At 52.1% G+C, this 17,761-nt stretch overlaps 1 protein-coding gene across 1 annotated transcript in view; it reads right to left on the bottom strand.

The window, feature by feature from the left end:
• Window positions 1–383: 383 nt before the first annotated feature.
• Window positions 384–17,761, bottom strand: part of LOC122373095 (acetylcholine receptor subunit beta-like 1) — a gene marked incomplete at its 3' end in the record, with an annotated part of 33,090 nt that continues 15,712 nt past the window's right edge. Inside the window, exons 2-3 of the mRNA XM_043350855.1 lie at window positions 2,506–2,642; window positions 384–462 (exon numbers count right to left, since the gene is read on the bottom strand). Of these exons, the coding sequence (XP_043206790.1) occupies window positions 384–462; window positions 2,506–2,642 (216 nt within the window). The remainder of the gene's footprint in view (window positions 463–2,505; window positions 2,643–17,761) is intronic.

Here is a 17,761-nt window from a genome sequence, read left to right as displayed (position 1 = left end):
AAAAAAAGGTGTCGAAATGAGACCCCTTTATTACAAAATACAATACATGCAACCTGTATCTTTGCGCTTGGCTGCGGCAACGCCTGGTATAAGTAATGGAAATGCTTCCACATAGGCGCTTCACAGCGCAGTTGATCACTAAGGCATACGTTGTATCCACATATTAGCCTGTTTTGCCCAATGTATGCGATTTGTACGACCGACATCAGATAAAAAAATGGCATTGTCGAAATAAGGAACATCACCGCCAAAAAAAAAAAAATCAAAGCAAAAAGAAAGAAAGAAAAAGAAATCAACTGTTATCATTTTTATGCAGAGACGTTTTATTGTTTTTTTTTTCTTCTAAAATACACATTCCATCAGTGGGTAAAGTAGGTATGTGCCATTGCTGTAGCCGTTCAAAAACTTGTTACTCACCAAACGTAGCCAGACGTTGGACTTCATAATCTGGTTCTTTTCATTCTGAAAAAAGAGGAATACATACCAGGTAAGTCTCTGGCAAATGTAAACACAAAACTGGCCATACAATCCCCCGCTCGCATCATGTTCAAAGCAGGACTATCAGGACACGGGATCTCCTGCGAACCTCACCATATATTCAAAGATTTTTTTAGGACTCAACGACTACCGACATTCCATCGTGCCCCCTCCCCTTCCTTTCTTCCCGCGGGACCGGGTGGGCCAATTTAGTCTGTTCCTGATTTCTTTAATCCCATAAATCCAGGTCGATTTATGCGATTTATGTACCATCTTTGGACAAACTACACATGCATGCACACCCAACGAAAAATATCACAACTTAAACCAAATTATCCAGCAAACTTAACCCGCGCCCCGTTGGGGTCTGCCAAGCAACGCTGGGTGGGGGTGGGGGAGGGTATTTTGACCCCCCCCCCCTAAGATCTCGGTAACCACGCAACATAGCGAGAAGCAGCCGAGTCCGGAGTCATCAAACCGATGACGTCACAGGTCAGGCCAAATGTCGAATTTTTACCATTTACAGGCATTTCAAGAAATATGTTGTAAAAAAATTCGAGTAAAATGCATGTCATTGAAAATCATCGATGGGGTATTATTCATCAAACACATATTTTGCTATTTAAGGTCACTGATACCAGGTCAGGTCACAGAGGTCAGGTCACTGAGGGTCACAAGATGAAAATATCATGTGATGCATGTTTTATGGTCCATTTTACATGGCAAATGCGATTATGTGGGTCAGGCTGCTTTGGGGCCAGTTTAAGTTCTGATGAAGCCGAAGGTCAGTCCGGTAAACTTAGGTCAAAATTCAAATTTGATATTTTTGTATAAAATGGGTATCGATTCGATGTAGCTCGTCACGGGGAGTCTAATGGTGGTCATTGTTTTGCGCTACGTGGTCTAGAATAGCTAAACAATGAGTTAAAAATTTGACGTCATCAATTTTGAACAGTTTTCTCGTTATAACTTGGCCAAAAAAAGGAGATATCGATCTCAAATATGGTATGTAGATAGAGGAGCTATCATATATATTCCGATTTTTTCGAACTTCGAAAAAAATCGGGATTTTTTATATTTTTCAAATCTTTTTTTGAGGGACAAAATCCCAAAATTTTGACAACCCGAGATAGCAGTTTTGTAGCGCCGTCTTTTCTCTACACGACCACATAAAGAACTTTGAAATTGCTTGTGAACTGTAGATTTTGTGAGCGTTTCAAGATGTCATGTTTTTTGCTCATTTTTGCTCGAACATGACCTCAGTTTGACCTCAATAATTCCTAGCCTACGGTAACCTATGACTTGAAATTGTGTGTGAAGGTGTCCAATTGATGCCCGGGAAGGTACTGAAAATTTGGCGGCGCTGTGCGCCGCCGTTTTCTTGCTATTCAGGAAAAACACAGTGGGCCACATTGCCCCCCCCCCCCTCCACCGGGGCGAGGGAAGAAAACGACGCTTCTTGATGTGAAGCTGATTCAATCACAAACATTTCCAACTATGGAAGACACGCATTATTGAAATTTACAGTGAAGTTCAGCTATAAATTAATAAAAAAAGCTATGTTTGCTCAAGTTATTCTGAAAAGAAAAGCCATTACCTCACCACGTACGTAACATATGAAAGGTACGTTTATTTATTTAAGCGTCCGTACAACTCACATATGTTTTAGATGATCATAACAACATTGATTGGAGTATAATTCAGGAAAATGACATGTCTGATATTTTTGGGCAACTGGCTCTCTGTCCTCCCCCCTTGTGACGCCGTCTCTGCTTGACATACAGTAAAATGACTGAATTTCCATGACCTCTGCCACGGTGCTACCGCTTCATTCGTCTGCGTAACACCTATGTATACCTAATGCAACCGCTACCTGCTCACTCAGTCGCCAACTACAACAAAGCTCGGTACCTATTTCATAATTTAGGCATACCATCTCCTCTATGCTAGTCATCATGAACGGAGCCATTCGCGTTACGTTGCACACGTCATGCCGTTGCAACGGGCTAAACCGTATCTACTACTCACCACGCTGATCAGCTGGATGAAGGCCAGGCCAAACTCGACGTTGACTGTTTTGGTCATGTTCTCAACTGGCCGAATCAGCTTGTTGTAGCCGAAGAAGAGGTCGGCCACCAGCCTTTCCTCGTCCTCCGAGCCAAGAGCTGAAACGGACAACATCGGCAGTGTCAGCGACTCCCCCTTATTGTGCCGTATAGGTATAAGTACCTCCTATATGGTCGCTGAGGTGAAGCTTCATTGAGGCGCAAATTAAACACCGTGTGGCATTGTAGTCTGCATTCTCCCATAATGAAAATATCCGCACCAAAACTCCTTTCTTTTTGTGTCGTAAGGGTTTCCCTTCAACGTGAAAGTTTCCCTTCAGTTGGAATCCCCGTGTGCTGACCAGGCAAATACAGTCGAGCCGGAGACGCGGTCGTGTGCGGTGCGTGCTGCAGGGGCGAACAAATTATCGTTATCATTTAACAGACAGTAACGTAACATGGCGCAGCCGACAGGTGCTGAGCTAGTGCAAGACCTCACCACCATGCTACGAGAGCAAGCCGCCGCCGCCCAAGAACGCGAACAGAGATTAGTCTCCATGATGGAGGATCTGCTGCGCGGTCAGGGTCAAGGTCAGACGCAGCCGCAGGCTTTGCCAGCCGCCTCCGCCCTCAACATGAACGTAAGCCCTCCGAAACTTCCAGTAAGTGCAACACCCGCTCCACATCTAGCTGGTCAAGCGAACCTCAGAGAATTTGCCATCTGAGGAGTAAATTTGAAGGATATTGCTCACTCACCGGGATTGACACTCTGCCATTCAGACAACAGCAAATGGTGCTAGAGGGGTTGGTTGATGATGACTGGTGCAGGATAATCCAGCATTCCATTTGTGCTGCCAACACAGTCACAGAGCTCCCAGCGCTTCTTGATGCAATGCAAAAGTATCTTCGAGACCAGAGGTCAGTTCTGCTGGACAGAAGGGAGTTTTTCTCCAGACGCCAAGCTGTCGGAGAGTCTTTCGACGAAGTTCTGATCTCTCTCAAGGAAATCAGCAAATTTTGTGACTTCTGCCCAGAATGTTCTGATGAGCGCCTGCGTGACCAGATTGTCATGGGTGTCAGGGATGAAAGTTTGTTGCGCAGCCTGCTAAATGTCAAGGACCTCAAACTACAGGAGGCTCTTGACATGGCCAGGAGCCATGAAGTTGCGTCCAAAAACTGTGCCACCTTGACTCACCATGCTGTTCAGAGAGTGGGACGAAAATCACAATATCAGAGGGACAAGTCCACAAGCCGTGCAAGGTCACAGTCCAAGTCGCGCTCAGCTTCAAACATGTGTAAATTCTGTGGCAACAAGTGGCATGGCAGGTTGCAGGACTGTCCTGCTCGTGGACACAAATGTTCAAAATGTGCCAAACTGAACCACTTTGAAAACATGTGCTTGGGAAAAATCCAGTCTCAGGAGCAGCACGTTCAACACCGTCATGTTCATCACCTCATAGCTGATGTGCACACTACCAGTCGTGTGACCCACCCGGCTCCCCGTGTGAAAGTGCTCGTCACACACAACTCTGGCAGCGGGTCTCTGCTTTGCATCCCCGACTCTGGTGCCGAAGCCACTGTTGTCGGCCCAAATGAGGCCGCCGCTCTGGGTGTGTCGGACTATGACAACGGTGTGCCACCCCAGACCTTCTCAGCTGCAGGAGGCTATCCGCTGACGTCTGTCGGCTCATTTCAGGCCACCATCCAGCTCGGCTCCCGGCGCATAACCACGGAGATCGCAGTCATCGGCGAGCTGCGAGGAGCACTGCTCTCCTGGTGGGACTCCGTGCAGCTCGGGATTTTCCCGGCCGACTACCCGCTGCAGTTACACCAGATGAGTCTTCCAGACTGCAGCAGAACAACAACAGCGCGGAACGCCGCGCCCGCCGGCGAGACGGCGCGGGGCGCCGCGGCCGCTCCGCCGGCGCAGAGCGCCGTACCTGAAGGTGGGCCAGCGCGAGGTGCGGCGGCCGCTCCGCCCGTGCGGCGCGCCGCGGCCGCGCGGTCGACACCGACGCGCCGCACTGATGCCGGCGGCCAGCCACCACGTGCTCAGGCACGTGACGCCGCCACCGTCCCCAGCCCATCCAGTGATCGGCCGACGACTACTCGCCGGCCGGCACAACCAGCAGTGTCGGGCACGGCCGTCCGGCCGCCATCGACCTGCACTGCCAGTCAGACGCCACCGGTCCAGGAGCGACCAGGAACTCCTGCCCGGCCCGCTAGCTCCCATGAGCGCGATCATCGCTCGCTGGCGACATCTATACCGGATACTCTGGATCCAACGAGCCCACCAGCGCCTCTAGCGGAGAACGTGGGAACCTCAGTTTCGTCCGCGGCCGACAGCCGGTCGATTCCGACCTGGACCAGTGCCCAGCCGCCGACACCACAACAGCGAGCTCGTCACGAAGAGCAACTGATCAGTGCATTCGCGAGCGTCTTCGACAACAAAAGCACTCTGAGAGAGATGGCCGGCGGACCGATGCACATCGACCTGGCTGACGGCGCGCGACCGTTCGCCATCACCGCCGCCAGGAGCATTCCGTTCTGCTGGCGCGACGGCGTGAAGCAACAGCTGGACGACCTTCTCGCGAGGGGCACCATCGACAAGGTCGATCACGCCACCGACTGGTGCCATCCATTGGTATGTGTGCCGAAAAAGCAGGGAGGAGTGCGCATCTGCATCGATCTAACAAGATTGAACAAGTACGTGAAACGCCCCACGTACCCTGTACGTCCACCGCATGAGGCGGTCTCGTCGATCACGCCAGACGCGCAGTGGTTGACCACCATGGACGCAGCAATGGGCTACTATCAAATCAGCCTGGATGACTCCTCTAAGGACTTGACCTGCTTCATTACTCCATGGGGCAGGTACCGCTTCAACCGTGCAGTGATGGGACTCGTCTCGGCCGGAGATGAGTACAACCGGCGAGGCGATCAGGCCCTGGGCGACGTGCCACGCACCGTCAAAGTTGTTGACGACATCCTGGCTCACGACGAGACGTATTCGGAGCATCTCGCTCATGTCGTCCGCATTCTGCAGAAATGTGAAGCACAGGGCATCACGCTCAACGCCCAGAAGTTCCGATTCGGCCGCACAAGTGTCGAATTTTGTGGCTACCAGATCTCTCGGGACGGCTACACAGTGGATCGCAGGAAGACGTCCGCCATCTCGGAGTTCCCGCGACCACAGAACATAACGGACCTGAGATCCTTCCTTGGACTCGCTAACCAGCTCTGAGCTCAGCTCCTTCTCTACCGAGGTGGCTCAGGAGGCGGCCCCCCTCCGAGATCTTCTGAAGCCTCGGAATACGTGGCTGTGGACCCCAGTACACGAGAACGCCTTCAGCAGGGTCAAGTCGGCGCTCAGTTCTCCGCCGATTCTGGGTTTCTTCGACCCCAGCCTCCCCACAGTGCTATGCACTGATGCAGCCAAGACCGGAGGACTGGGCTACGCTCTCCTCCAGTGTCACGGCCTCAAGGACTGGAGACTGATCCAGTGCGGATCACGGTTCCTCAGCGATGTAGAGTCTCGGTACGCCTGTATCGAGATGGAGATGGCCGGTGTCGTGTGGGCAATCAAGAAATGCCATCTCTACCTGGTCGGCATGCCTCACTTTGACGTCATCGTCGATCATCGCCCTCTCGTTCCAGTGCTCAACAGCAAGCTGCTATCTGAGATTGAGAACTGCCGCCTACAGCGGATGAGAGAAAAGCTCACGGCGTACACCTTCACCGCCAGCTGGCGGAAAGGATCATGCCATCAGATTCCTGATGCGCTCTCCCGTGCACCGGTCAACGACCCCTCGATGGAGGACGAGGTGGCTGAAGTCACCGAACCCGACCCGCTGCATCTGTCCGTGGTCACGGCCCTTACTGCCGTCGATGCAGAAGGGACACTTCTTGCGCCCCTGCAAGACAAGACGCTGGAGATGGTACGAGCCGCAGCGTCACGAGATCCTGAGTACACCGCGCTCCGAGACCTCATCATTCACGGGTTCCCCGATGAGAAGCACCGTCTCGACCCGTCCGTCCGTCCGTACTGGAACGTTCGAGACAAACTGGCCATCGATGACGGACTCATCGTATATGGACCTCGGCTCCTGATCCCACAAGAGCTCCGGAGAGAAACACTGCAACGACTTCACGATGGACATCAGGGCATCAACGCCACCTGCCGGAGAGCCCGCCAGACGGTCTACTGGCCGAGATGCGACTCCGATATCAAGCAGTGCGTAATATCATGCGCACGCTGCAGCATCTACCGGTCTGCCCAGCCTAAGGAGCCCCTGTGGCAGGACGATTCGCCGCCCACACGGGTGTTCGAGTCTGTATCGGCCGACTATTTTCACTACGGAGGACGAACTTTCCTCGTCTACGTCGACCGTCTATCTGGCTGGCCATACGTGACGTCATGCCCCCGATCGGCTTCCGCCGCTCACCTCGTGACCGAACTGCGGGCGCTGTTCGCAGCCACCGGCGTGCCGGCGCTCCTCCGGTCTGACGGAGGCCCGCAGTTCACCTCAGGCATCCTCCGCCGGTTCCTGACGCGGTGGGGGGTGGACCACCGTATATCATCACCTCATCATCACCAGGCTAACGGCCACGCAGAAGCTGCAGTAAAGAAGCTGAAGAATCTCGTCCGGAAAGCGACCGACGAAGGAAACCTGGACTCGGATGAATTCGCACGCGCCTTACTGGAGCTGCGAAACACGCCCCGCGCTGACGGCCGCTCACCAGCGCAGACTCTGTTCGGGCACCCAATCCGCACGGCTCTGCCCGTCCACCACAGGACGTTTGCCAAGGAGTGGCAAGAGGCGGCAGACGTGTGCGACGCCCGAGCAGCCGACCTTCGAAAGAAAGCGAAGCGGGACTACGACATCTCCGCCAGGCCACTAGCGCCGCTCGCAATGGGCGACCACGTGGACGTTCGGGACCCGCAGACCGGACAGTGGGACCGGACCGGCATCGTCGTGGGAATTGGAAAACGCCGCGACTACCTCATCAAAGTCCCGAGCGGGAGAATCTGGTGGCGCAACCGGCGCTACCTGAGGCGCCACCATCCGCTGATCGTCGCTGCGCCGTCTGCCGGTGACCGAGATCCGTCGCCGCCGACGCGTGCCGCCTGCCGCTCAGCCGACCAGCGACCTGCCGAGCAGACGGACGAGCCGGCGCCGCCTTCTAGCTGCGCCGGACCGGCACCAGGACCGCGCCGTAGTGAATGAGCTCGCCGTGTGCCGAACCGACTGCGGGTTCGGTGGGGCACGTGTACTTATGACACGGGGACTGGGGGAGGTGTGTCGTAAGGGTTTCCCTTCAACGTGAAAGTTTCCCTTCAGTTGGAATCCCCGTGTGCTGACCAGGCAAATACAGTCGAGCCGGAGACGCGGTCGTGTGCGGTGCGTGCTGCAGGGGGCGAACAAAATATCGTTATCATTTAACAGACAGTAACGTAATAATTTGGTTGACTTATGTGAACTCATGCAACACAAGCTTAGAATGCCAATTATACCTCACCAAAAGCTTAATAGTTAGTGGTCTAAAATGTATGTGCGAACAGTGGCGGATCCAGCTCAGAGTTTGGGGGGGGGGGGGGAGCAAACCATAACAATTTATCGATTCTTTCCATGCCTCGTCCATAGGCGTAATGTTAAAATTATGCCGTTTGGGAGGGGCAAATGCCCATTTTGCCTCCCCCCCCTGAATCCACCACTGCCGTGCGAATGTGCCATAAATACCCAAGCTGCCTTGATCCTTGACCTGAGGCACCATTTAGGTAGAGTTGAAAAGCAAAGCCTACCTTGTAACTATCCGACAGATCCTCATGGCGAAAAAAAAAAACGATAATTGACTAGTCAATTACTGCACAGTGCACAACGCGCACAATATATAGCAAATGCAACACAAGAACACCTGATAAGAAATTTCGAATGATAAAATAGCAATATCATCGTGTGGCTGTATATACGAGTGGGGAGCTGGTTCCGTGCTGGGCGGCTGTTCGAATATTCTGACCCCAAACCCTCATTTGTCTAGCCACAGCGCTGCCAGACTCGGAGCGGGCTGAAATCCGGGCAGTCATCCGGCTGAATTTACTGCCTACATTCGGTCTGAAGTTGGTCTGTTTTCGCCTGTCAGACCGACCCGCTGGCCAGACGACCCGGCACCCGAAGACGGACCAGAGAGTAGACTGTAGCTGCAGACGCACTATACAATAGTCGAACATTACATATATGTACAGGAGGGACAAGGGAAGCGACAATGGAGGACACGTAAAGGGACTGTTGCTGATGAAAGAGCTATAAGAAGATCAGTAATAGACTTTTAAGCTAAAATAAGAAGCAGAAATGCATTTTGCTAATATGCGGCTGGCTTCATCAAGCGGATGATATAACCGTTAATTAACCGAACAACTGTCATTATAGTAGGGTTGTGCTCGACTCAAAAAAATTTGCCGACTCGACTCATCATTCAACTTCAGAAAGCCCTGACTCTGACTCAAACAAGGAGCTGATTTTTCCCCTTGACTCGACTCATGACTCAAGCGGCTCATTGAAAATATGAGTCGACTCAAACTTGACTCAAATTTTTGTTGAGTCAAGTGAGTTGACTCAAAATTGACTCAGATAAAAAAGTTGTTGAGCGGGGGCGGGGGTGGAAAAAAAAAATCCGGCAGCAGAGCCAGGGCGAAGTTGTTAATAAGCGGGGGAGGGATGAAAAGCTTGTTTCTAGAAAGTTGAGTCAGCTGACTCATATTCCTAAATGTTTGACTCAACTCAATGTCAAAAGTTATTTTACTGACTCAACTCTGACTCAATTCAACGCCTTAATATTTTTGTCCGACTCAACTCTGACTCAACTCAACAGCTCAACATTTTATCCGACTCGACTCAAATCTGACTCATTTGAGTCAGAGTTGAGTCAAATTTCTGACTCGACTCATGAGTCAAGCACAACCCTGCATTATAGGTAATCCTGTTACTTCTTACGCCTCAGTTAACCTAAGCGCACCAGTCACAACTTCCTACAGAGTACAGCACAATTACATAAAACCGATTCCCAATTCGCAATGTTCTCGTCCTTCGTGTCGCTCCGGATGATTATCCACCCTGATCAACATCCCAACGGTAGAGTAGCACTGCCAAGTGCCAGTGAAAAACCACTTGCGGGCATCCAGAGGAGTGTGGAGAGCGTGCGTGGTTGGATTGGAGCGGTACAGAGTATAGACGCAGAGTCCGGGGTAGAGGAGGGCAAGAGAAAAAATGTGGCTTTTTGGATTGAATGGGAAGACTAAAGACTGAGCGGCGAAATACGTGGTACGGCTGAATAGGATGGTGTCTCAATGACTTGACTTCGATCTCATTTGTTTATTGCGATGCTAATTTCAAACGTTTCGTAAATGCGAAACTGTACCGTCTTTAGCTTATCTTCATATTATTTAAAATAACTAAACGTATAGGAAATATGCGTGATTTATGAGTTTTGTGATGCCGTATGCATATATGGCTAGCTACCATCATAACTTTATGTTCCATGTCATATAATTCGACGCAGCGAAATGACTTTATAAAGCTAATAATATTCTCGTATGTAGCCGTAGGGCCTCAAAAGGGTCACTCGCAGCCTCACACGTGACGCGGCGCGGCGCTGCGCTGCCACCCGTTCCCAGTCGGTCCGTCTCGGCGGCGAGTTAAGAATTGCTGACGGAGTGGGCTGCACCCCTCTCTGATTGAGCCCATCAGCGCCGGCTCGATGGGAGACTCGGCCTTGAGACCATACACCCTGCGGCCGAGCGAAATAGCTGCGGCCGCCGACCGCAGGCTTTGGATTGGAAGCTGGGCCTGAGCTTGGGGGTCGACACGGGTTGGAGCTGGGACTAGGACTGGTACTGGGACTGCAGGACTGGGACTAGGACTGAACAACTGCAGCTAGACCCGGAGCCGGGTAGCGACCGTTTTCAGTGGGCCAATTGACTGACACAAATTGCCTGTCCTCGGCAGCCCGGTCCAGCTGGTGATCAGCTGCGCTGGCCAGCCAGCGACTTCTCCCCGCGACGGGAGCGTCTGCCCAGTGTCCAGTGAGCTGGGAGTGCAGGAGCGGCCACCTCAGTGGGGCACACACCCCCGGGCACCGACACAGGTGTCAGGTCCTGGTGATAGCGACAGCGCTCCGAGCTAAAAACATCGTCCGTGTCGAGTCAAACTCTTCGGCGTTCAGAGACAGAACTCAAAATAAAAAAAGATAAGATATTCAAAATACAGCAAGACTGAGGGCTATTTTAGGCTATCTTTAAGGTCAACGCATATCTAAAATAAATATGGCGAACAGCTTCCCTAAAATGTTTCAATGCAGGTCAGGTGTTTAGAGCCCTAATTGCAGCGTAAGCATATGTTGGATTTGGTCGCTCTTTAGCCTAACGTTTAAATAATACGACATCTCAATATATCGTAAGAATATGGTGCCCTTTTCCTTTTGTGCGGCGAGTACCTATTCTTATTTTGATAGGACTCAAGGTAGCTCGAAGGCCTCATGTGGTCTTCATGATGGGCTCTCGGAGAAAACACAGCGTGTTAAGATGTGCAGTGTGGTTTACACCAGTCAGTGTCACAGCAATGGGCTAATGGTTTGTATTGCATTCAGGGTGCAGGCGGAATAAAATAGCTTCTAGTTAGAACCAAAGAGCTTCAGTTGCTAAACGACGAATCATTGGTAATTTGTTTAGAATTTAGCGTTTAAGCGTTTTAACTCAAAGGCTCGCCTAAGCCTTAAACGGTTAAGCCGTATGTAAATTCAGTCGGAGTTTCAAGCTTCAGGTCGCTGAAATAGAGGAAGTCTGTAAATAACGATTAGGAATTGCCTTTCATTAGACCATGCAGCCTAAAATAAGACTCACAACCTTCACCTTGTCTACGTCGTGGTAAGTGAATCCCCGCAAATACACGAGAGGATTGGCCGCGCCATGCATTGGTGGACAATCCCGTCTATAGAGGAATGGGCTTCTCCCAGCGGACACGGCAGTCCTGTGGCGGACACGCACTGTCCTGTGGCGAGCACACATTGACCCATGATTGACTCGGGCTGTCCTCGAACCGGACATGACATGGACTGTCCTCTGGAGGACACAGACTGTCCAGGACACAGGCTGTTCTGTGGCGGGCACAGACTGTCCAGGACACAAACTATCCTGTGGTGGATACGGACTGTCAACGGCGGACACGGACTGTCCTGTGGCGGACATAGGTTTTGCATAATGTCGAGCGCGGCTGTCCGGCGGCAGGCCGGTGTCCTGTGTCGGACACGGACTTTTCTGTGTCGAACACGGCGTCCTGTGACGGACTTGGACTGTCCGTGTCGAGCACGGCTGTCCGGCGGCGGGCCGATGTCCGCGTCGGACGGACCATCCTGTATCGGACACAGTTTGTCTTGTAGCGGACACCGTCTTGTCGGCTGTCCGGTGCCAGGGTACGATGTCCTGTAGCGGACACGATGTCCGTGTCGGACACGGCTGCCCGGCGGCGCGGCGGGCCGGTGTCCGCGGCGCGGCGCGGGTGGACGGCCGCCGCGCCGGTCGATAGCCGACCAGCTGCGGAGAGTCGGTGACGTGCGGTTTCAGCGGCGCCATCTCGCTGATGGTGGGACCGACAGCCGCTGATGGTGGGCTCGACAGCCGCTCGATTGCCATTAGGCGCACCGCTCGGTGGCGCGCCCAGGTGCCGCACCAAACACCTGAGCCGCATCGCGGCGGGGGTCCGCCGGCGGCTCTGAACGCACCCCAGGTCCCCCGCTACCGCTCGCCGCGCCAGACTTCCGCGCACGTGCGCCACACAGCCGCATTACGTGCCTGTAAGTGCATATTTGTGCCTCTGTTCAGCGCCCCATTCCTCGCTCAACGCCTCCAGCTACCCATCGTTATCCTCGGCTCCCCTAAACACACGCACTGTTCCCTGTTCTCCCCCCCCCTCCCCACACACACCTTCACACGGTCTCTCCCACCCAAACATCACACCCTATTTATCAAACACTGCAGTTGCCCCAGGCCCATCAGTCGCGTCCTATTGTTTCCCAGCTTCCCCGACACGCGCTGTCACCCCGCCCCCTCCATCAGCATAGGCCCGGGCAGCGCTTATCGAACAGCACTGCGGATCCGAAGGTTGGGACTTTAATTGTGAAAAACCGCCCGCCCGCCGCAAAACGCAAACACCGCAAAACGCGCAAAACGCACGCCCAAAACGCCAACGCAAATGTCGCAAAAAAAACCAAAAAAATCGCCCGCCCGCCGAAAACCGCAGAAAAAAACGCACAAAATGCCGCAAAAAACGCGCGTCCGCCGCAGAACGCAAACACCGCCGCCGCAAAAAAACGCCCGCATCGCCTGCCGCCAACCGCGAAACGCCGCAAAAAACGGCCGCACGCCGCGAACCGCAAAACGCCGCAAAAAACGGCCGCCCGCCGCAAACCGCCAAACGCCACAAAAAAAAAACGACCGCCCGCCGCCCGCCGCTAACCGCAAATAACGAACGCCGTAAAAAAAAACGGCCGCCCGCCGCAAACCACAAAACGGCCGCCCGCCGCAAACCGCAAAATGCCGCAAAAAAAACGGCCGCCCGCCTCAAACCGCCGCTAAAACGGCCGCCCGCCGCCAAACGCAAACAGCAAAAATACCCGCATCGCCCGCCCGCCCGCCGTCAAACACAAAAACCGCAAAAAACGCAAACACCGCCGCAAAAAACGCCCGCAACGCACGCACGCCCGCCGCCAACCGCAAAACGCCGCAAAAAACGGCCGCCCGCCGCCAAACGCAAACACCGCCAAAAACGCAAAAACGGCCGCCCGCCGTCAAATGCAAACACCGAAAAAACGCAAACACCGCCGCAAAAAAAACGCCCGCCGTAGGCAAAACGCAAACACTGACGCATTAAGACAAATATGGCGCCTTGCGGCAAGTGTGGTGCATTCATATCTGCCGTTTAAGCAGCAATCCCTCAATCAAAGCGCACCCTAATCGTCCCATGTTCGACAAAGTTACGCACATTCTGCGATTTGCGGCAAAAATGGCGCTTTGAGACAAACGTGGCGCACTGCAACAAACATGGCGCATTCGTTCATGTCGTTTAACAATTCATCCACCCACCAAATTTTAGCCCAATCGGACTTAAACTTACAAAGTTATGTACATTTGAATATTTCACTATAAAATATCTCCGCAGCGGAGGTGCCCAGATTTGCACGTGTGCCACGTGACCACCGGTCGTGCAAGCAGGGCTTGTCCCCTCACCGATTGTTCCATTTCAGGCTTCCTGACTGCTGCTGTTTTCGTGCTATAAGGCCACAAGTTGGCTTATACACGATAATCTGGGAGGTACTCGACTCAAACACGTGGCCACGTGGCACGTGCCGGACCTGTGACAGCTTCACCGTTCACGCCACGTAATGACCCATCGACGTAGCCATCAGCATGTAAAAGATTATCCCGGCCGGTGTCACCGTTGATGAACAGTGGACGGCTAAACTCGAAAAACGAGAAAATTTAGGGAAATTTCACCTTTCTAATATATAATTTCCCTAGAATTTTTAATTTCTCATTTTACAAAAAATCCGAGATAGCAGTTTTCTAGCACCGTTCATTCTGTGTCTATACCCGTATTCAGATCGACTCTATCATAAAAACTGACGGCCTGACGGCTATTTCCCCCATTCCTTGCATTTCACAATGTTGGTGTATTTAAGAACAAAAATTGACCCCGTGCCACGGCACGTGCAATAGCACGTGCGCCACGTGACCACTGGTGCGACAAGCTGGACTCATCTGCTCACCGGCTGCACTGATTTGGTGTCGCTAGGTGGAGTGGTTTCGGAGCCATAGGACCCCCAGTTGGCCAATGTCGGATTTTCCCGGAGGTTACCCCATCAAACACGTTTGCACGTGGCACGTGCTTTTCAATCGCCCCATATCTGACCCATACCATGTGGTAGCCGACACCCCGGGGCAGAACATATTGGAACTTTTTCAAAATCTAACGTGGAATTTTTTTGCAAAATCGATTTGAAAATAATTTTTTGAAATCGCCATAGGCTCAGCATGGGGTAACTGTCCTTAACGATTACCCAAAATTTTGTTAATTATATTTTAAAAAATTACCATCATGAGGTGGGGTCCCGGCCCGAGATTCGACCCTAAAAATATAATTCATTTCTAACGTGGAGTTTTTGCGCAAATCGCATTTTAAATTTTTCCCCATGTTAACCCTATGGGAAAATGCACGTGCCGATTACCCCAAAACGGGTTAATTATATTTCAAGCGACCGATGCCAGCTGGTAGCTCCCCGATACGGGACCAAACGCTGAAAATGGCAAGAAAATCTATCGAGCCGTTTTCGCGGGGATCAAAATGACCAAAATCGCGGCAGAAACGCTAAACACCCCCCTAGAGAGGTAGCTCAGGTTGGGATTTTCAATAGAAAATCACAATTCTAAAGAATAGTGATTGTCTAATTGAAAAGTCCCAACCTTCGGATAGGCCCGGGCAGCGCTTGTCGAACAGCACTGCGGATCCGAAGGTTGGGACTTTAATTGTGAAAAACCGCCCGCCCGCCCGCCGCCAAACGCAAACACAGCAAAACGCGCAAAACGCACGCCTAAAACGCCAACGCAAACTTCGCAAAAAAACAATCGCCCGCCCGCCGAAAACCGCAGAAAAAAACGCACAAATTGCCGCAAAAACCGCGCGTCCGCCGCAAAACACAAACCCCGCAAAAAACGCAAACACCGCCGCCGCAAAAAAAACGCCCGCATCGCCCACCGCCAACCGCGAAACGCCGCAAAAAAAACGGCCGCACGCCGCGAACCGCAAAACGCCGCAAAAACGGGCGCCCGCCGCAAACCGCTAAACGCCGCAAAAAACGACCGCCCGCCGCTAACCGCAAATAACGGCCGGCCGCCGGCAACCGCAAAACGCCGTAAAAAACGGCCGCCCGCCGCAAACCACAAAACGCCGCAAAAAACGGCCGCCCGCCGCAAACCGCAAAACGCCGCAAGAAACGGCCGCCCGCCGCAAACCGCCACTAAAACGGCCGCCCGCCGCCAAACACAAAAACCGCAAAAAACGCAAACACGGCGCAAAAACAACGCCCGCAACGCCCGCCGCCAACCGCAAAACGCCGCAAAAAAACAGCCGCCCGACGCCAAACGCAAACACCGCCAAAAACGCAAAAACGGCCGCCCGACGTCAAACGCAAACCCCGAAAGAAACGCAAACACCGCCGCAAAAAACGCCCGCCGTAAGTAAAACGCTAACACTGACGCATTAAGACAAATATGGCGCCCTGCGGCAAATGTGGTGCAATCATATCTGCCGTTTAAGCAGCCATCCCTTAATTACAGCGCATCCTAATCGTCCAATGTTCGACAAAGTTACGCACATTCTGCGCTTTGCGGCAAAAATGGCGCTTTTAGACAAACGTGGCGCACTGCAACAAACATGGCGCATTCGTTCATGTCGCTTAACAATTCATCCACCCACCAAATTTGAACCCAATCGGACCATATTTGAGAAAGTTATGGACATTTGAATATTTCACGATAAAATATCTCCGCAAAAGAGGAGCCCAGCTGAACACGTGTGCCACGTGACCACTGGTGATGAAAGCAGGACCTGTCACCTCACCGACTGACCCAATTTAGTGTTCTTGGCTGGTTCTGTTTCCACGCTATACGGCCACCAGTTGGCCAAAACACCATTATGTGGGAGGTACTCGACTCAAACACGTGGCCACGTGGCACGTGCCGGACCTCTGACAGCTTCACCGTTCACGCCACGTGATGACCCATCGACGTGGCCATCAGCATGTAAAAGATGACCCCGGCCGGTGTCACCGTCACTGAACAGTGGACGGCTAAACTCGAAAAACGGGAAAATTTAGGGAAATTTCACCTTTCGAATATATAATTTCCCTAGAATTTTAAATCTTTCATTTTACAAAAAATCCGAGATAGCAGTTTTCTAGCACCGTTCTTTCTGTGTCTATACCCGTTTTCAGATCAACCCTATCATAAAAACTGACGGCCTGACGGCCATTTCCCCCATTCCTTGCATTTCACAATGTTGGTGTATTTAAGAACAAAAATTGACCCCGTGCCACGGCACGTGCAATAGCACGTGCGCCACGTGACCACTAGTGCGACAAGCTGGACTCATCTGCTCACCGGCTGCACTGATTTGGTGTCGCTAGTTGAAGTCGTTTCCACGCCATAGGACCCCCAGTTGGCCAATGTCGGATTTTCCCGGAGGTTACCCCATCAAACACGTTTGCACGTGGCACGTGCTTTTCAATCGCCCCATATCTGACCCATACCACGTGGTAGCCGACACCCCGGGGCACAACATATTGGAACATTTTCAAAATCTAACGTGGAATTTTTTTGCAAAATCGATTTGAAAATAATTTTTCGAATTCGCCATAGGCTCAACATGGGGTAACTGTTCGTGACGATTACCCAAAATTTTGTCATTTATATTTTAAATGCTTACCACCATGAGGTGGGGTCCCGGCCCAAGATTCGACCCTAAAAATATAATTCATTTCTAACGTGGAGTTTTTGCGCAAATCGCATTTTAAATTTTCCCCCATGTTAACCCTATGGGAAAATGCACGTGCCGATTACCCCAAAACGGGCCCATTATATTTTATGCAACTTTGCCACAAGGTAGCTCCCCCATACGGGACCAAACGCTGAAAATGGCAAGAAAGTTGACCGTGCCGTTTTTGCCCCAATCAAAATGACCAAAATCGCGGCAGAAACGCTAAACACCCCCCCAGAGGTAGCTCAGGTTGGGATTTTCAATAGAAAATCACAATTCTAAAGAATAGTGATTGTTCTTAATTGAAAAGTCCCAACCTTCGGATACCCGGGCAGCGCTTGTCGAACAGCACTGCGGATCCGAAGGTTGGGACTTTAATTGTGAAAAACCGCCCGCCCGCCGCCAAACGTAAACACCGCAAAACGCGCAAAACGCACGCCTAAAACGCCAACGCAAACTTGGCAAAAAAAAAACAATCGCCCGCCCGCCGAAAACCGCAGAAAAAAAAACGCACAAAATGCCGCAAAAAACGCGCGTCCGCAAAACGCAAACACCGCAAAAAACGCAAACACCGCTGCCGCAAAAAAACGCCCGCATCGCCCGCTGCCAACCGCGAAACGCCGCAAAAAACGGCCGCACGCTGCGAACCGCAAAACG

The sequence above is a fragment of the Amphibalanus amphitrite genome, unplaced genomic scaffold (genome assembly GCF_019059575.1).
Source record: "Amphibalanus amphitrite isolate SeventyFive unplaced genomic scaffold, NRLGWU_Aamphi_draft 001442F_arrow, whole genome shotgun sequence".
NCBI lineage: Eukaryota > Metazoa > Arthropoda > Thecostraca > Balanomorpha > Balanidae > Amphibalanus > Amphibalanus amphitrite.
The sequence above is the reverse complement of the archived record's forward strand: the minus strand, read 5'-3'. Positions and strand labels throughout refer to the sequence as shown.